Below are 20,499 nucleotides of genomic sequence, written 5' to 3'. Positions count from 1 at the left end.
AAAGGGCAGCTAAGGCACAAAGAGCCTGGGCCAGGAAACCAACCGCTGCAGTGAAACTGTAAAATTTTTCCCCCTTGATACCTAGAACAAGGATCTACTGTGCCAGCTCCCGAGATTAAATGGTAGCCAATCCATAGAACTTTTATGGAAAGTCCACAACATTATGGGCCCTCCAGGGAATAGCTGGTCATATACCAAAATCATGGTTATGGTTTGGTGCTTCCCCAAGCTGTGAAAACACTCACAGCTACAGCTTCTATCTTGCTGGTGCTGCAGAGGCTGATGTAACCACTTCTGAATGTCTGGCTCCTTGGAGAGCTCATCAGTCTGGTGCAGCTGCTTGTGTCAGATTTTATGAGAAACAGAGACCAAATGATACTGCTGCTTTCAAACATTGTCCCCAAACTGACAGAAGTCTCTACCCCAAAGCATGCCTGAATCATTGCCAGGGCATTTAATTACCTCCAGTCAATGTCACCCATAGGATGGGCATGCCATGGAATTGGGTTGCGGTGGAACACCCCTTGAGTCACACCCAAATAGCAGAGAAAATTAAATCCTAGAATTGCAAGGCTTCAATAACAGTCCAAGCAGAGGAAAAGAGAGTAGTTTGCTCCTACCAATTTCTTTTCCCAGCTTGGGCTGCTGCCTTTGCCTCTTTTCATACAACTACCAGTCCTGGACCAGTTAAATTTCTTGCTCCTACTCAACTCCTTAAAAATGTACTCAACTCCTTAAAAATGGTATTCAGTTGCCTTGATGGAAAATAGGGGAGTCAAAAGACTTGTGTTCAATTCCTAGCCATGCCATAAGCATGGCATGAGGTAAACTACTCCCTTTCCATGTCTATCTCACCTCATATTCCATTTAAAACAAAGCCTTGTCCCTTTTTCTTTCATCCAGTTCAGATGCCTTGAAAGCCTTAAAGACGATTTCTCACAATGTTGTACTTCCTTTAGCATCCAGGGAAGGGAAGAAGACTTCTGTAAATAAAATACTTCAATGTTGAAGGACAGAACAGCTTTAAAACATGGTAAGGCCACCTTCTATAATAGGCTACCAATCAACAAAAAGGGTCACGGTGCACTATTTAATAGATAAAAATACAATCCCAGTCTTTTTAGCTTACTTAATGATATTCTAGGGACTAGTTCATGATATCTTAAACACTTGGGGCAATGCTCTGGCCTAAAGCTGAATGCTTTGATGCCACAGGCAATGCAACTATTGCCTGAGGCGTGTATAAAATCCTAAATATAAACCTTGGCCCATGAACTAAAATTACCAATGGTATTTGGCTCTAGCCACAGAAAGGGTTTAAAAATCTCCTGTCTAAAGCCCTGTTTGATCAGGTTTCCTTTGCTGGTTGCAGTATACTATATCAGATATGTGACTACCCAAATTCTTGCATTCTGGTCACTCTATCAATTAAAATTGACATTATTTAAGACTTATTATTCTTAAGACCATATTTCTGTTTAGCAGTTCCCACACAGAAGTCTCAGTTTCTAGGAGAGCATTAGCATTTATCAGCATTTAGCCTGGTATGTCCAGGATCTTTTGGTCAGTGGAGCCTTGAGTGCAGACAGCCAGGTGGGATTCCCTGGGCACTCTCTGGTCAGGCCATGGATGGGGTCAAGTCACCCCAGGGCACTGTCCTGTCCTGCCACTGATGCAGCTTAGAAACTTTTCACAAGTGACCAAATTCTTCTTTTTCATCCTGGTGAAAAGTTTTGGCAAAAAATCCCCCTGATGATATGTCTTGGAAAACCAGATGAATAGCAGCCCTAGTGAGAGCAGAAGCATCAATTAAGCCTCTTGCTCAGCCCTCTATATGTCCCAGACCAGTTATTTTCATTCCTTCCATTTGATTCTGCAAATCTATTGTTAGGAAGGACGGATCCACAGGGCACTTTGGAAGTGGAATTTACATTTCTGACTGAGGTGTTAATAAGTTATATATGATAATGACATCCAGCAAACAAGAAGTTCTGAAGGACAGGGAGACCTAGTGCAGGGAGCAGGGCAGAGGGATGCTTCAGACGGCTGAGTCTGTGTATGTGTGTGAAAAGCAGTGTATTCTTAAATTACATCTTTAACTAAATTACATCTTTAACTGTGCACTGTGTGATCCTGACATTCACCAACTGAAATATTTTCTTAGTTTAGGGGTCTTGTATTTCTTGTTGGTTTTTTTTTCTTTCCCCTCCACCCCACATTCCCTGAGATGGAGGGGATGGTAGAACAGCAAAGGGAGCAAGAAGAATCCACTTTTAAAAGAATAATTTAAAGAATATTTAATCAGCTGTGTTGTTCACAAGACATGAAGAAACATACTGCCAAGTGCATCACAGCCTGACTCAGGGTGCTGTTTAGTCTGGCAAGATATTAACTTGTCAGAACCCTGTAGGTACCATAACTAAAGTTCTGACATTGCAACACTTCTCAACCATGGGGAAAGTCTGTTTGATTTCCTGGTTTGTCTATCAAAATCTACTCCTTCTTTCGAACAGCCTATTCGAGTTCCTCAATTTTTGTCAAACCTTGAAATACACAGTACTGGCACACATGGCAGTTCTACCAGGGAGCAAATAGTTTGCAAAAATTGGAAAAAAGGATATCTTAAATGCTTGGACAATTTTATAATAGGACCATGATCTCCAAAGTACAAAATGTGCCACATTTTAGTCCAATTACAGAGACATGCACTTAGTGATTTAAATTTTTTGCCAAGCTAAATTAGATATTTTTTTTAATTTTACAGATAAACCAATGCCACAAATTGAGAGCAGAAATTGCATTTATTAGCTTCATTGAGAAGTCCATAATGAAATATTTTTTTCTTGTTTATTCATCTGAATTCCCATTCAGAGTGTATTGTTCTACATAATTATTATAGCATCCTAATCCTCATTTTAGACTGTATTTGGATAGTACAATGTTCTGTTAAAACATGAGATTTAACATACTAGTTTTAAAGAAAAAATTGTTCCCACAAAAGAACTACTACCATCAAATATCAGAATGTTGTGAATGTATAGGAAACACCAAGCATCTCTTTGGCTAGTAAAAAATAGTGAGGAAATGAGTCAAATGACAGACTGCATGCAGTTATTTTCAAAAATTATTCTAAATCTATCCCTTTTCCATACAGATCATATTCTTTATATAGAATATAGTTCTTGAGAACTGGTGGAAGTGGAAAGTTCTTCATGGATGACAGTTTCTGGAGTCTGCTTAACCCCAAGAGTTTGCGTATTTTCAGACGACACAGATGTTTCAGTGAGCGAGGATTATCTAAAAACAACAGTGAGAAAGAAATGGTGGAAATCAACAGTGGTGGTGCCATTAACAATGAGCGTATGACAACTGAAAACCTCAAAACATGCTCTAATAAAATTAATATAAAAATCTATTAGACTATTATTATATCGCCATTTCTGAATTAAGTATCATTCTTTTCACATCAGAATTGTCCTGATACACAATGCTGACAGTAATCAAGCTTCTTCTGCCAAATGTCTGCTTAACATTATTGTCTCACTTTTGGAAGTTTTTTTCTACCCCAAATAAGGGTCAGAAAAAAAAAAAATTCCTTTTCTCTACCCCAACACAGACACAAAAGAGACAAAAGAGCAATATGTACATGGTACACTGTCTCCAAAGCATCCATGTGAACACTTAAACCAGTACATTATTTACCATAACCAATGGTAACTGATGGATGATTTCTCCTTTCTCTAGGTGCACCTTTTAAAAATTGCATGTTTAGGCCAGCCATGGAAACTTCAATTTCTGCTGTATCAATAAGTAACCAGGCCCACAACCATGCTTGGGCCTGCTGAATCTTCTGAGCAGCCACTTCTTATCAGAATTTACATCAGTCAAAGAGCTCAGTTTATTTTAGTCTTCCTGAAAATAACAAAACCTTTCAAGGTACCAGAAATATCTGTAGTTAAGACCACCAAATTATTTGGATGTTCCCATGACACTAAAAAAAAAAGATTTCCTATGCATTCCAGTATAAAATACCAAAGCAAAATTAAATAGTGTACCACTTTTAATCACTAATATGTTGCTCATTAACAGCTGATGCTAAATCAAATTCTATTTAAAATTAAAAATTAAAAGTTAGGTAATTACCCAATATTTGACGTATTTCTGTCCATTCTTTCTGTGTTTCTAAAAGAAATTTAATTTTTGTGCATAGAGGAACATAATCCATGTAATCTATAAAAACACGAACCACTCTTCCTGCCAAATGTTTCAACCAAGGAACAGCAATAAAGTCACAGAACTGAAAGGGAAAACACATCAAGTCATAATTTCAAAATATGTGCATAAGAATCCCAAAATAACACATTTTAAGGCAATTATAAAAGATAATTAAAACAATGTACTAGCAATGACCTTTAACAGTGAAAAATTGATGTCTATATATGTAAGATATATATATAGAGTAACCTATATAAGTTACTTTAAAGGCCACTTTCTTCCTAACTTTTAGGCCACTAAAGGCCACTTTCTTCTTAACTTTTGTGATCTCTTAATCCATCTGGACAAGTCTGAAGGCCGATAATTATTATAACATCACTATAATTTGCAGAACAGTTTTGTTCAACAGTGATACCTCTTTGGAAACCCATCTATTCCATTGGTTAGGATATTCCATAACCCTGCCTCATGATTTCTTGAAACTTCCTTCCTAAATCTCTCATATTTGAATCCCGAACTAAAACCACTCTCTGTACATAATTTTCTCTATTTTAGAGCAGAAAATGAAAAATGTCAGTTTTATTTATAGGGTGTTTTATGAAAGGATTTTGCCACTATGGTAATCTTAGTTCTCCACAGTAATCTGGTATGTTTCAAGATGGGCAGTGAAAAGAGGAAAAGGAAGAGAAGGGAGGAAGGTTACGGATTTACTGGATTATCCTTTATTACAGACGAAGTCCACCCCGGGAGAATCTCTTCCTCTGGAGCTGACCACACAAAAGAATTTCCAAAGATATCTTGATGCATACAGTCAAAACACATCTGCACATTGTATCCATGGTTGAGCAACAGCCTCAGCATCACCTCATCATTCAAGGCGTACTGGATGGCGCTGGGGAAGCGCGTGTCATTAACCAGCATAAAGTAGCAATTGACGTTTGCTCCATAAGATAGAAGCAGCCTTACAATCTCATGGTTGCCAGCTCTCACTGCCACGAGAAGACAGTTTAAAGGATCTTTGTTTGGATTTGCCCCTGCTTTCAGCAGGATTTCGGTACAAAGAATGTCGTTGTTAGAAACAGCAAAATAAAGCGCGGTTTTCCTGTTGTCATCGTAACCATTGGAAATGTGTTCGGCCAAAAGAGTATTGACATCAAAGCCATTTTCAATGAGGAGCTCTAGACACTGGGAATTCTGGCCATCTGCTGCTGAGTGAACAGGACTTAACCCACTTTTCTGTATTGCAGTTCGAGATGTGACTGGAATGAGATGCTTCAGGGCACTACAAAACAGTGAATGATATTAGTTAGGCACACCTTGAATGAAGAAGATTACCCTTATCCAGCTGTATCCTAAATTACCAGATAGAAATTTTACATAAGAAGATTCAAACGTAAAAACAACAGTGTTGAGCAGTGTCAAATGGGACCTTGTGTTTAAGTTGTTTCAGTAGTTTTCACTTAGTTCAAAGGAGTAGGTTTTGCACTTTGCTTTGTTTCTGCTAAAAAAAAAATACTTAAAACTTAATTAATAAACATAGACACTTCTGAAATACAAATCATAAAATCATAGAATGTCAGGTTGGAAGGGACCTCAAGGATCAGCTGGTCCAACCCTTCTAATATTATTTTATATGTGATATGTCTCAGCACCCCATCAAACTAAGACTTAAAACTTTCCAAAGTGGCGTAACCCACCACTTCCCCTGGGAGGCCATTCCAATGTCTGACTGTCCTCATAGTGAAATATTTTCCTCGTGTGTTCAATTGGAATCTTACCAGGAGCAACTTGTGTCCCTTGCCTTTGCAACTTTACCTTAAAGAAAATGTGAAGTCCAAGCTCATACTCACAGGTAATGCCCTTCATAAGCTGCTCTGTGTATGGGAAGCAGTCCTGCCTTACTAGGCACATTGCCACTTCCTCCATATTCCAGAAGAAGGGATATGCAGTCTGGATTACCTCCTTCAGCTGCTTCAAACAGTATGGATGCACCATCATCAGCTAAAGCCTGGACATCTCCACCTTCAAGGAGGATAGAGTTTATAATTATTGTCTGCAGGTCAACATGAAACCAGCTTCAGAGTACTTCTTCATTTTCAGATGTATTTAAGTTAAAACTTCACTAAACCAGGAAATATTTATTGTGGTAAGTTTAAAACTCAAAGGCAAAACAGGAGTTGTTCAGATAGAAATTCAAATGTTCATCTGAGGGAGGGATGGAGGGATGGTAGGGCAAGGGAATAAAAAGAAATAAATAAGGACAAGAATGGCATGGAATTCCCTCCTTGATTGAAACTGATTGGTATAAACCCTGTCTGGCCTCTCACCTGAATTATGGAAAGGTGTAAGCATCACTCCAGTCTAGCACAAGCACGAAACCAAATCTTCTTATTCATCACTACTCTTTCATTTTCCACGATCAACCTAAAACACCTCAGCAACAAGGCAAGATGTATGCCAGTGCAGAGGTGTATTTTGCTTTTACCTGATCACATACCTTTGTGAATAAGATGCTCCAGCACATCACAGTGACCATACCCAGCAGCAACACCTAATGGTGTTACTCCATATCCATCCTTAAGGTTCACGTTTCCACCATTCTTTAGAAGAAGAGCAACAATGTCTCTTCGTCCCTGTTTTGCAGCTTCATGCATTGCTGACCAACGTTTCACACAGGGCTGGTGGATGCTACAGTTGTGTTTCAGCAGAGTGGATACCATTTCAAAAGATCCCTTCCTTATAGCTTGAAGATATTTTTAAAAAGGAAAAAAAAAAAAAAGAACAATACAATTACCTTTTCATGTATGTTATATTTAAAGTGAAAAAAAAATTAGTAAGTTTAGAAGAACTTTTCCTTGTGTACTGATATGAGGAAAAGAAAAAGATTTCCAGTCCTAGAGTTATGGGGATCCAGTTTACTGGTGAATAAATGGTAATGTCAGCTCCTTGGGAAATCAAAGTAAACACAAGATGGCAAATATGTCAGTTTGGAGCACAGGGGGCAAAAGCAGCATTGCTTCGATTCCAAAAAAGCAGACGCAGGTGTATTGCAAGGAAAAGCAACAAAACAAATTAGCATACTATTCAAAACAAATTAGCATACTATTCAAATACAGTCCTCACTTTTAAATTTGATGCAAATATTACAGTGTCCCCAGAAAATGCCACTTTTGACTTTGCCACCTGGTAACTCTGATCCAGGGATGCAGTCAGTGCTTGCTGCCAACCAAAGTACAGTTGGCATCTCTCATACTTAAAGGCCAGGTTCTGCCCTTTTGAGGTTCCAAGTTTGAAATTTTCAAGGGTAAGTACACCTGCAAATTATTTACATATGAATAGTGATCCTGAGTAAGAGTCTAATTTTACTTCTGAACTACCCCTTATTATAGCAGATCTCTCCCCTGAGTACTGGGAAAGCTGAGAGAGATCAGTGTCACAGGACTAGCAGACTGAACTTTTGTGAATGTCCCATTGTACAAGTAAGAAGGTTTTCAAGTGGCAGCAGTCTTCATAATTATCCACAATTGCTTTGAAGTGAGTATTACCATATGTAGTGGGAAGCAGAAATCATCCCACTAGATAGATACTTGTCCAGCATTTACCTTTTACTGAAGAGCCCTTTAATCCCAAGCTTTAAAATTTAAAGGAGTAACTAAATCATGAGCATCATCCATTAAATGTTTTGATCACCTGATCCATTATTTCACTGAGACTAAGACTGAAATGTATGATGCACAGCAGTATCTACATCCACATTCTCAGTGCCAAGTGACACAAGAATATGAAAAAGCATCACATAAATAAGATATAGCTGACAATATATAGATTACTTTGCATGGTGAAACAGTTTGAAAAATACATTGTCATTATAAGGGGGAAAGACCCTTTTCATAAGGTCTAGTTAATCTTTGCAGGATTCATTAAAAGTAAAGGCTGAAAATAGGTCAGAAGTTTCACAGACTTACAATTAATGAAAAGAGCTGAAACAGTGAAAAACAAGATATTGCAGAGGACCCTCTAGAAATGCCTGAGGACCTCAAAAATGCTACTAGAGTAATTACATCTGAGGAAAGTAAAAAAAAAAATTCAGACAACTGAATATTTTATTACTGATAATTGTGTTATATATCGTATTTTCTTATATTGTGTTTCTTACTGGCAATAAATTCCCAGAATAATTCTCTTCAGAAGAATTGAGATGTGTCAACATTCAACAGAACTTAAGATTTCAGATAGCTAAATTACTCATGTAGAGTAAAGTTCCTTTAAGTCTACCAATAGCATAATATTTTCCAAAGGAATCACCTTTCTTTAGATTGGAATATTACTTAGAAATGCAGCTGAAGTTTATTTTCAGAGCAAAAGGGAAAGGAAATGAGATGGGAGATTTTGAAATTGAAAATACCTGCCTAGTCCTGAAAAAATAATATGATACGCCCAAATATCTCCAAAACCTCCAGACCTACAGCAAAGCCATATTTAAGTTAAAGCAACACTTCATTCTTGTACTATACTGTTACCTTAATATGGCCAAATAGCACTAGGTTGCTTAAAGGTCTTACAGCACCCTGAAGTCACCTTGGACAAAAAAATAGGTCCAGTTTCTTAGGAGGAGCTCAGGATTCACCTAAAGCATGAGGAGCATCTTTATGAGCAGCTCAAGTGATCACCTAGGGCATACTGAGTGCTGAACTGAATATTGGGTACATTTCACCAAGTGCTGGACATTTAGTTTCATCTAAAAAGATGACCAGCATCTAACCAACATAAACCAACTGGAGTGAGTCTTTAGGGTGAGTCCTTAGCAGAAGGAGAGTGCTGCCTTTGCTTAAACCTGGGGAGAGGAGGCTATTACCAATAAGAAGTGGAGTTTCTCCTTTGTCATTTTTGGTATCAGGCCAAACACCCTTCTCCAGTAACGTCCGTACATTTCCCACGAAGCCACCTTTGGCTGCCAAAGTTAATGGTGTTTCTCCATCAGATGTTTTGTATTCCCACATTGTTTTATAAGATGCTAGAGGCAAGAAAGTGAGAAAAGACAAAGCAAAATTAAAGCACAAGGCTGCTGACAGATACAAATGTGCCAGAAATCCTTCAATGCTGTCTTTATGAAAATTACTTGTAATTATGTTTAACTTAACCTAACTAGTACTGTCAAATGTGCTGAATACTGAATAGTAATTTTTGCTCTGATTGAAGATTTCTGAACAAAAAGTTTGAAAAGGTCCGGGTTCTTTGCTGGTATGAAGTGATGTAACTTTCCTCAAAGGAAACTTTTTTCTGAATAGTTCAGAAGTTACAACATAATAAAAATGCTCCACGGTAGATTTGATCATACTTTTTTTGGTAAACAGGTCTATCCTTTTATTATGTATGTCTGTTTCTTTTCTATGCTTCTTTCTTTCCTGCTCCCCTTACCTTGTTGGATATTTTAGCCTTACTCACCATCTAAAATTATTTCAAGTATTTGCTGAATTGGCTGAGCTGCAGCTTCATGCAGTGGAAACCACCCTCTTTCATCAGCTTCATCCAAAGCATATTTGTGTTTCACAAGTTCTTGGAGCCCAAACACTTGACCTTAAAAAAATTAAACAGATAAATAAGATGCAGTTGGAAAATAATAACGGAAGCCCAGTTTGGAAAAGGGACTATTTTATTTTAGAGGTATTACCTTGCTTTATAGATGTTACAATTTTCTTATTTTCCTCACTAGGTGGTACAAAACTATGAAAAAAAAGAGCAGAAAATAGTAAATATAAAAAAACCATAGGTGCATTATATTAGTTATAGGATATTTTCCATTAGGTTCTCATCTGAGCCAACGTTCCTTTGAATACATCACCTACAATCTTGATGAACCTTGTGACCTCCTGAGTTATGCCTGTCCTGTGGACCTTCAGAGCAGCCAATTTCCATGAATTAGGTGCAATTTCTGCTGTAGGCTGACCTGAAAAATCTCCTAATTTAGAAAAGAATTCCGATGTGGACTAAAAAGCTATATTTGCTCCACATTACAGAAAAGAACCGTTCAGATTCAGAAACCTTAGACAGTGAATAAGAATGTGGTAGCATCAGAATGTCAATAATCAGTGATGAAAGAGAGTTTGATAATATCTCTGGTACCATTTTCACTGAAAAAGGGTTGCGATGTTTTTAACAGTATTATTTAAGCTTCCAAGAAATGGAAGTTACATGCCGGTGCCTGCTAGTTCCTTGAGATATTCTGGTGACAAAAACAAATTTAAAAATAGATCAGATTTAATTAAAAGGAAAGAAGAAATCAGCACAAAAAATTCCAGCCAGATAACAAGAGTACCCAGTGGCTCTGCTGAGAGCCTTCAGTGAAAAGGGAGATTCCAGTCCTGCACCAGGTGCCCCATGAGGACCCAAACCTTCATGAGATCCCACAGGAAATGAGGAAAGGTTAACAGTCTGCCAAGCCTTGGAGTTGCATCTTTCCATTTTAGAGCTACCTACAAAGTGCAGTTATAGGATTATTGCCAAACAAATTTTATTAAAACAAAGTTTAGCTTTGTTTGACACATAGACTTTTCTCAAGATGGTAAATAGCCTGAAAAGCTAAGGGAAGCCCTATTTTAACCAAGTTGAACCTCACCTTCCTAAGCTGTCATCACCCATGTTGCTCAGCTAAGCCAAAGATTTCCTAATCATGAAAACCACTTTTAACCAGAACATTCATGTTCTATATGAAGCCTTACTGGAACACTCCCCTGGGGTTTTTTTGTTGCAATTTGGATTTTCCTTGTATCTGCTGGGAGCACAGGGAAAGACTGGGACACTGTTGCAGCTACAGAGCAGATAGATTACAAACAAATCCTAATTTATTGTCTTTCAAGTATGAGGTTTTTAAAATGTAAGAGAAAACCAACCAAAATCAACACTTCTGTTTTGTTTAGAGTTCACAGTTTTGTTTAGTTTTCATCATTGAATCATTGCTTCAGCCAATGCTTCACTGCAGAAAGGCATGATAGGCAAACTAAGAACTGTTTTAGGCATGATTGGAGGCACTAATTAATTATCAGTGCCTCAAAACCCAGATAACACATGGCATAACTCTAACACATATTGAATTGATGGTACCTCTCATTATAGCTTGAAGGCACTGGTGATTTGGCCTCATTTGATTCTTGAATGCTAAGCTGTATGGCATACTCTGTGAGCAGATCTTCAACCAGGTCTTCTCCTTCATCCATAATCTTTTATGGTGAGCTATAGTGATGAGCTATTTTGAAATACAAACAAAAATATACCATTAAGGACCATATCTTGGTTAAGGATATTTTTATTACAAAATCAGCATTTCCAAGTTTTGATGGGTTTATTGCTACTTTAAAATGATAAAATTCTTGTTTAAAAATGGTGACAGAAAAAAATCCTGGAAACATTTAGTATTAGACATGTCATTTAGGAAAAACTTTTCATTGTTCACACACTGTATTTGTCATTTATGCACAAATACCAGACAATTTGTGAGCCCTAAAAGGAAAATTCTCCTCTTTAGAAATCTGTAGTTATCAAGTCAGTGAATATCTGATTTCCATGCAAGCATAAGTAATGCACAGTAAACAAAATTATCACCTCATGAATGATTCCTATCAAACATGGGCATTCATAAGGAATTAATGAATATAAACAGAAACACATATACACTTAAAAATTATAGACACAAAATATACTCAAGTTGTTTGAAAATTATTTATAGAGAGGGTCTGCAGTTCAGAATGAAACTCCTAATCACACATTGTACTGATTCAGGATTTACACAAACATTCAATTATTTCAGAGAAGCTCTGAACTAAACTGATTCTTTTTCATGGGGAATGAGATTTTTTCCTGCTTTCTTCACCCAGGGTGACACTGGCAGCAGATATAAGATGGATCCACCAACTCTCCATGGGAGAACAGTGAACTGGTTGAAGATGTCCCTGCCCACTGCAGGGGGGTTGGACAAGATGAGCTGTAAAGGTCCCTTCCAACCCAAACTTTACAGCTTTCAGCTGTAACCTGCATTCACTCTTCTCTCCTGGAGCTGGATGGTGATGTTTTCTTCAGTCCAAAATAAGGGATTTGAGAGAGATGTTAACAAATGCAGACCCTACTTCATGTTGATATATTAATGCACAATATTTTTGGTCTTGATGGACTGATAGTTGTACAAGAAAAGATTACAACGGTCATTAAATATAGTTTTAAATTATTATCATTATACTTTAAAAAACCAAAACCCAACAAAACCCAAATACTTGCAAATCTTGGCTTATTTTTGCATTGCCTAGGCATGGTCTATCAAAAGAGACAAAGGACTTTGGAGTCTCTGCACTATTTCTGCAGTCAGGAAGTTTAATGGACATTCACAGGAGTTTGGTACACAAGCCCGGGTGACAGTCAAGCTATGCCAACTATTATTTTCAAGGTGTGAGAGTAGTTGGAAGGCTCAGTGGATTAACAGCAAAGTATGTCAAACCTTTTAGCTATAGTCACCAGTTTAAATTCAGTCAGCTCATATCACTAATTTTAACTGTGGCTTATGCTCACTGTGCCTTTTGCTAACGATACCATATCAAGCCTTGCTAGTCAATTATCATTGGAAGGAATGTTTGCTCTTCCTGTAGGTTCTTGAAGTGTCCAATGTAGTATTTTTGTATTGTATAAGACACACAAGAAACAAAAACACATATTAATATACATCTATGTGTACCTACTCAAATTTTTACAAGTGGGCTTTTGAGATTTGACAGTTCGTCTTTTTGATTCAATCTTAGTGGCTTAAGATACTTGTTCTTTAATTAGAGGAGGACACCAGAAGTTGAATAATTTTTTAAAAAAGTTTTCAACTACTACTCCCACAGTTTATGCAGTAATGTGCTGTGGACAGGACACTTATCACTGTCAAAGCATTACACAAGTATAAAACAATTATGCTAAGCATCTCTTGTATGTTTCTCACAGAATGGTCACAGCAGGGTGCTCTAGGCATTTTGCAGATAGATAAGGAATGTTGTAGAAATTACTTGGAGGCTATTTTCTGAAAACTGTCTTCAAGGAGAAGGGCAGTAGGATGCTCTGCCTCAGTGGGAGTACCTCAGTTTCCCTTTATGATTCAACTGCTCTTTGTCTTTCAGCTTCACACTCTTTGTTTCAGCTTCACTGCCCTTAGCTTGGAGAGTTTCCACAGAAAGCAAAAGGAATGACAGAGTCTGAACTGGTAACAATCTTGAAAGTACTAACAGAAGGCCAAGTTGGTACCTGTGGCACCAGCTGCTCTGCTGTGTTGAAAAACACAGAGCTCAGCTGGGCTCAAGCCAGGCTGAACAAGGCCCAAACAAGAACAGATAGACAAACCTAGGAATTTGTATAATGAGGGAAAAGGCTTCCTGAGCTATTTGTTTGTTTCCCTTTTGTTCTCAAACAAGGTGTTGGAGGTATGGCTAAATAGTTAAATGACAGCAGCCAAACACTTTATTCTATAAAGGCCAGTCCCATCTTCAGATCCATGAGAATCCTGTACGTTTTCCCTAGAAGGTGTGCTGGACATTCTCCCTCCAGCAAGTACACCCACTCGAGTGATTGCTCCTGATGAGGAAGAAAAGGGATACCCAGCCTTAGCCACTGAAAGGTAAGAAGCATTAAATCCCTATATATGAATTCTAAACTTTAAGATTTAAGGATTCTTACAAAACCTGCAGTCATTATATTGTCATATTGCCTAGAGGTATTATTTTAACCATTGTTCTAGATCTAGTATGAAGTCTATCAGTAAGTAAATTGCTAGCACTCAAACAATAAGCTTTGTTTAACAGTTATCCAGATATTTGATTATCTGCATATTTTATTGCTTGTTATCCTAACCTTGATACCCTAATATCCTAAAAATTATATAATCTAATTTATATCTTTTTAGTCTAGCTTTTAAGATCCTTTTTTATTGACTAAAAATCCTGTTTTATACACATACATCTTAGCTGGTATCTTGTCCTATATGGGACAGAAAGCGCTAACCAGACTCCTTTTCAGACCAATTTGTGTATTGTCTCTGTAAAAAGAATGTCAGTCAGAGTACCATAGCCAGTATTTTAATCCCATCCACAAATACTTTACTAGTAAGTGCATTATGAGAAAGCCTGCATCCCAAAATTAAATTAGTAAGGGATTACTGTCAGATTGACTCATAAGCTAAAAGTCTCTTGGATTCAGACTCTCAAATAATGCATTTTCTCACCTCTTTGGTATTGGAAACATGGCCCAGGTTTTTAATTGCAAGAATAGACAACTTGAAGGGAAGAAAAAAAATCTCCACTTTAATCCCATTTTCTTAGGAAAAAAAAAAAACCATACACCTTTGGTCTTCACTTTCATCTCTGACTGCAAAAAAACTTTCACAAATTAGAGTAAAAAGCCTTTATGGACTTTTCTTTTGGGGCTTAGAAGAATAAACCTTTATGTTCTTCACAAGAAAATGCTTTTCTGATGGGTTCTCTATCCACTCCTTTTGTGTCTTTTATCAAGGCTTCAGCATAACAGTCCAAAAGAATATTTCCTACAGAAGTTAGACTGGTGAACTTGTCACCACAATGAAGGCACAAGTAACCAAACCTTTCACTCATTACCTAATGTTAAATTTGCTGCGCATCCTATTAATACTATTAAAGTTCTCAAAATTATATTTTGGCATACTGAAGTTTAGGTAGAATTTCACACACAAAAAGATTTCTAAAATCACTAAGAAAGTTGACATCCTGCTGGACACAACAGGCAATATGAACTTCTTAATTCTAAAAGCAATGATAATGATATTTGGAAACTCTCATGATCAAAACAAGCTTATGAAAACCTATCAAGTTTGTTGCAGCAAAAAGAAATGTGTTTTGTTTTGTTTTTTTTAAATAGTTTGTTTTATGCAGAAGGAAAGATATCCCATGTCAAACTTTCAAGGTGTAATACAAAATACAGCAACTTCAAAATAAAGCAACAACCTCCATGCCCTGCAAGCCCTACTGAAGTTGCTGTCCTTAGAACTGAGACTGAAAATTATCTTACAGCCCATCAAATTATATATACTCTGGAGCCTGAATTAAAGAGACTCTTGAAGACTTCCATAGGCCTTAGATTAGGCCCTCACATTGCAAACTCCTTATGAAGATGTTCATATATGGTTTGTTCCTGTGAGGTGACCAATAGCCTCCAACAGCAGTCATTGCAAGAGAAATTAAGAGCAGAGAGCATCTTGCAGAATAGTCCTTTAGGTAAGAAAATGTATTTTCCTTTTCAGAAAAAATGTCTTTCTACCTCCCCTTTATCTCAAAAAGATCAGAAGAAGAAAACAGTGTAGAGGTCATCATAGAAACTTGTTTTCTTTTTTCTGGTTTTACAAATTGATGCCCATTTGGTCAGGCATCTCCTGCTTTGCTGTATTCCCCAGAACTGATTATGTCACAGGTGACACAGAGCTCTGCTGGAACACAGACCTACACAGACAGGTCTCAGATGAAGAGTGCTTGAGAATTGTTGTCTGCATTATTTTCAAATTATTTTATCCGACAAAAATTAATTATATATGGTAAAATAAGAAAGTTGGAAGGATAGCAAATGACATGGCAGAGCCAAGTATAAGGCATGCAGCTCACCACAGCACAAGTGCTGGACACACTGCCAAGGGTCTATACGTGCCTTGAGAGCCTGATGTGCTATATCAGTGCTGGTAATAAGCTGGGCTGAGGTGATAAGGTCCAGCTGAAGCATGGATGTTCCACTAGGATCACAGTGGAATATAACAGCATGGCACTGCTACACATGGAATATAACAGTGTCGCTGATGCACCCAGCAGCAGAGACATCCCTGCTACATTCCATGATGTGGCAATGAAAAGGCTAAAAATCTCAGCACTAAAATCTCCTTCTGTCCAAGAACAGAAGCTCTGCAATTACCAGACCTAGGCACTAGATCATCACAAACAGTTGCAAATGCTTCCTCTAAAAAAGTTTTAGTGTTTGTATAACAGAGTATTTTCCTTAAACAACATTATGAGCAATCTGGTATTTTTCTGATATTTTTTCCATTTATTCCTGAAAAAAAATTAAAATATTATTTCTCTATGTTTTCCTAAAGAAAAAAAAAAAAAAGGTTTTGCTCTCTTACATTGAGTTACTGTTTTTTCATAAAAATAAACATTTGATCTACTTGCTAATCATGGAAGTTCCATCTTTCCTTGGAAAGAAGTGTATCAAGTGTGCATCACTTTTAAATACATAGGTATAAAGTTAACTTTATGTGTGTTAATGTTATTCTATTTTCTTATCCTTAAAATAAACTAGACACTAAACTAGCTTTACTGCCTATAAATAGAAGGACCTCAGGCATGCAGAGATTATTCATAGCCATAAAATAAATAATATCAGTCTAAAATTTGGACTCAGTCTATTAAATGTTACAGTTTTAAATTATTTCACTGTTAGTTTAATTGCTGAGCATACCATATATCCTCACCTTTTCAACCCATTATCTTGCCACTGGTACTCTGGGGCCTGCATTTTGAACAGCCAGGAATGGTGACCTGCAAGTTGATGTGTCCTGTGATACTTCTAAAATTAAATACACAGTTGCTAGATAAATAAAGGTCTGACCTTGTACAACTGTAACATAAGCAGACTGGAACCACAGGAAAGTATTACATGACTTCTCTAAAATCTCATCAAGTGCAACAGGAGGTCTGGCTGGTATAATAAGATTATCTGTGCCCTCATTGGTTCAACAACTCTCATTAAGAAAATAAATTACTTGCCAACTTAGTCTCAAGGGTTACATTAATAAAACTAGTGCATATTTATATAAATTAAACAAATCTGACACAGTTTAGCCTTTAACCAGTTGTAGGTCCTGCCATACTACATCACCAAACACTAACCTCTTGTGCTGAGGCCAATAAGATGCAAAGTTTTACAAATTCAGTGACAGCAAGTTACAGTACTTATTTGGCTAGATCTTGTAACTTGAAATTGGGAAAAAAAGCAGGAGACATGGCACCACAGACAGCAGTGATGCAAATGCAGAATAACCCAGGAGTAACATCAAGAATAGAAGCATTCAGTCAGTTAAATCACAGGCATGGGATGAGGAAGAAGCTGGATAGACCATCTGGTTGAACCCCAAGAGAGAAGGAAAAATCACAGGGATGATACAATAAAAAAGGCTGAATTTTTTAAAGAACATCATTTTGATCAGAGATTCAATGCCTTGGAAAGAAATCCCAAGTCTCTCTGATGCCATCTCAGAGAACACTCAGAAAGGTACAAACCTTGAATTCTGATATAAGCTGTAATGATCATTTTGCTTTAGTTATGGAACAGAAGTGGTGTGTGTCCCATTAAACAGTGAAACAGCTTGCAGTGAAACTCCATGATGTTGAGAAAATTGGTTTGTTCAGTCTGCTCAACAGCTACATAAAAGGGGAGCTCAAGAGCAGGCCAAAGGAATTACAAACCACCCCCCAGAATAAATACAGTAGAAAGTTACAACACAATTATTATCAAATCTTACTCACTATGCAAAACCCACCCTTTAAACTAGCAGGTAGGCCATAAAGACAAGACATAATACAAGATCAACAGGATCTTCAGGTGAACACCATGTTTACCTCCACCAAGAATTTAAACTGTCTTTTTATTGCTCTTTTATCCCATTCTATCTCAAGTCCCTTAGTTGAGTTTTCCGCTTCGTTAGTATTTTACAGCTTTTTTTGCTTTATTAACTCTTCACATTGACTCAGAAATTACCAATTTGCTGTATTATTTTACAGTGATCTTTAATTTTGATTCTGCAGATAATTACCTACTTTCAACACAATTTCTTGGTAAAACCAATGGCACTGCTAAAATTAACAGAAGGTATATGCATGCTTCTGGTTGTAAAAAAAATGCCAGAATACTTATAACTATCCCAAGTTAGAACATTACCAACCTCAAGAAGACTTGACTGATAACTACACGAACATAAACACTTTAATATAATTATTTTGATATATGTATATACACACACACAATCTTCTAATTGTTTATCATACAAATGGTTACACACTGCACCAGGTATTTATTTTTTACATCTATGTTGCATATAACTAGAATCCATGTACTTGAAACTTCTGCAAACCCTAAATACAGAAACATTTTGTTAAAGAATGACACATACTCAGAACAAATCTACTACACAGTGTACACACCTGTATTTCCAGTTTTATTTCTAAGTACACATCATATAAAAGGTTTCTTGGCAGCTGTCAAATGTACTTTTGAAGCTTTAGAGCTTGACACAGTTGTTTGACTTATGAGAGACCTTCAAAATCAGCTCTGAAGCTTTGACTCGAGACACGGACAGTGGGATAGAGGGCACCCTCACCAAGTTTGCTGACACTACCACGCTGTGCAGTGTGCCTGACACCTTAGAGGGAAGGCAGACCTTCCAGAGGGACATTGTAGCCAGGTGGGGGTTGGTCTCTTTTCCCAGGCAACCCTCAGCAAGACAAGCAGGCACGGTCTCAAGTTGTGCCAGGGGAGGTTTAGGTTGGACATTAGAATTTCTTTACTGAGAGGGTGATCAAGCATTGGAATGGGCTGCCCCGGGAAGTGGTGGATTCTCCGTCCCTGGAGATATTTAAAAAGAGACTGGATGTGGCACTCAGTGCCATGGTCTGGTAACTGCAGCGGGAGTGGATCAAGGGTTGGACTTGATGATCTCTGAGGTCCCTTCCAACCCAGCCAATTCTATGATTCTGTGATGGGCTGGAGTGGTGGGCCCATGCCAACCTAGTGGCCAAGTGCAAGGTCCTGCACTGGGTTGGCACAGCCCCAGGCACAAATACAGGCTGGGGCAAGAGCAGCCCTGAGGAAAAGGACTTGGGTCTGGTAGTAGATGAGAAGCTCCACGTGAGCAGCCAGTGTGTGCTTGCAGCCCAGGAGGCCAACCACATCCTGGGCAGCATCAAAAGAAGTATGGGGAGCAGCACAAGGGAAACAATCCTGCCCCTCTGCTCTGCTCTTGTGAGACTGCACCTGGAATACTGCATTCAGCTTTGGAGCCCCCAGCACAGGAAAGACACAGACCTGTTGGGAGAGGATCCAGAGAAGGGCCACAAAGATGACCAGAGGGCTGGAACACCTCTGCTATGAAGACAAACTTACAGAGTTGGGGCTATTCAGCCTGGTGAAGGTTTCATAGAGACCTTATAGCTGCCTTCCAGTACATGAAGGGAGCCTACAGGAAAGATGGGGAAGGGCTTTTCACCAGAGAGGGTAGTGATAGGATGAGGGGTAATGGTTTTAAACTGAAAGTGGGTAGGCTTAGGTTGGACACTGGGAAAAACTCTTCACCATGAGGGTAGTAAGATACTGGAATAGGTTGCCTAGGGTGGTTTTGGCTGCCCCCTCCCTGGAAGTGTTCAAGGCCAGGTTGGATGAGGCCTTGTGCAACCTGGTCTAGTGGGAGGCATCCCTGCACACACAGGGGGGTTGGATCTTGATTACCTATAATGTCCCTTCCAACCCTAACCATTCTGATTGTATGATGCTATGACTAAGCTTGGACATTTTTTGAAAATAAATTATATCAAAACCCACGACCCTATAATAATTGTGAGTACTCATTACTAGCTGTTAGTTATCTATCACTTGGCAATACCCAGCTGACTTCAAGTACCATGAGCAGCCTTACAGAACACAGCAAACAAATGTGTATCATTATCAGAAATGTGGTGAAAATCTAAATGCAACATACACCACTAAGGACTTCTTTGTGATGCATTTCTAGTTAACAGATCTCCAGCGTATTCCCCATCTGGACAGTGCCACATTCTACAAGTTGACTATAAGTAGTCTTTAGCAATTTCACATAGACAACTTCACTAACAGATTAAGGTTTATATTTAAAAGGGGATATCCCAATGTGTCCTGTAAAGTGCGGGAAAGCATGAACTGTGGTGTACTGCAATGGAACACCAAACCCATGAGCCATCTAAAACACACCAAAGCCCATTTGGCTAGAATCACAGGGCTCCCAAACGTGGGCTGCTTCGGACCGGCCATCACCCGTGAATGAGCACTGCGCAGGGACCGGCCCGTGGGGTTTTCAGGAGCTCGATCGCGACCAGCAGTCCAGCAGCCTCTCCCCAGGCAGGGCAAGCCGTGCTGCCGAGGCCAAGCCTCCCTCCGCCAGCCCAGGGGCAGCCCGGGGACCCCACGGCGCCGCCACCGCCTCTGGGCCTTGCGATTCCAGAA

General features: G+C 38.4%; 1 protein-coding gene across 5 annotated transcripts; it reads right to left on the bottom strand.

Annotated features, from left to right (window-relative positions):
* Positions 1–2,782: 2,782 nt before the first annotated feature.
* Positions 2,783–18,574, bottom strand: ASB15 (ankyrin repeat and SOCS box containing 15). 5 transcript variants are annotated; one of them, XM_071733763.1, is made up of 10 exons: positions 18,450–18,574; positions 11,317–11,458; positions 9,887–9,939; positions 9,661–9,792; positions 9,071–9,229; positions 6,713–6,958; positions 6,066–6,237; positions 4,927–5,497; positions 4,144–4,297; positions 2,783–3,297 (listed from the first exon to the last, which is right to left on the bottom strand). In XM_071733763.1, the coding sequence occupies exons 2-10, from the start codon at positions 11,427–11,429 to the stop codon at positions 3,125–3,127; spliced, it is 1,773 nt and encodes a 590-aa protein (XP_071589864.1). In that variant the 5' UTR covers positions 11,430–11,458; positions 18,450–18,574; the 3' UTR covers positions 2,783–3,124. The 5 variants fall into 5 exon arrangements, with proteins under 5 accessions (XP_071589864.1, XP_071589863.1, XP_071589865.1 ...); XM_071733762.1 differs by lacking the exon at positions 18,450–18,574 and adding an exon at positions 16,721–16,833; XM_071733764.1 differs by lacking the exon at positions 18,450–18,574 and adding an exon at positions 10,832–11,006 and having other exon boundaries at positions 11,317–11,454.
* Positions 18,575–20,499: the final 1,925 nt, after the last annotated feature.

The sequence above is a fragment of the Heliangelus exortis genome, chromosome 1 (assembly GCF_036169615.1).
Source record: "Heliangelus exortis chromosome 1, bHelExo1.hap1, whole genome shotgun sequence".
Classification (NCBI taxonomy): Eukaryota; Metazoa; Chordata; class Aves; order Apodiformes; family Trochilidae; genus Heliangelus; species Heliangelus exortis.
The sequence above is the reverse complement of the archived record's forward strand: the minus strand, read 5'-3'. Positions and strand labels throughout refer to the sequence as shown.

Coding starts and splice junctions, on each gene's coding strand:
- ASB15 (XM_071733763.1), bottom strand. CDS start 11,429: ATGGATGAAGGAGAAGACCTGGTTGAAGATCTGCTCACAGAGTATGCC. Junction 9,793..9,886: donor TGTAACATCTATAAAGCAAG/GTAATACCTCTA, acceptor AATTTTTTTAAG/GTCAAGTGTTTGGGCTCCAA. Junction 6,959..9,070: donor AGAAACTCCACTTCTTATTG/GTAATAGCCTCC, acceptor AATATCTTCAAG/CTATAAGGAAGGGATCTTTT.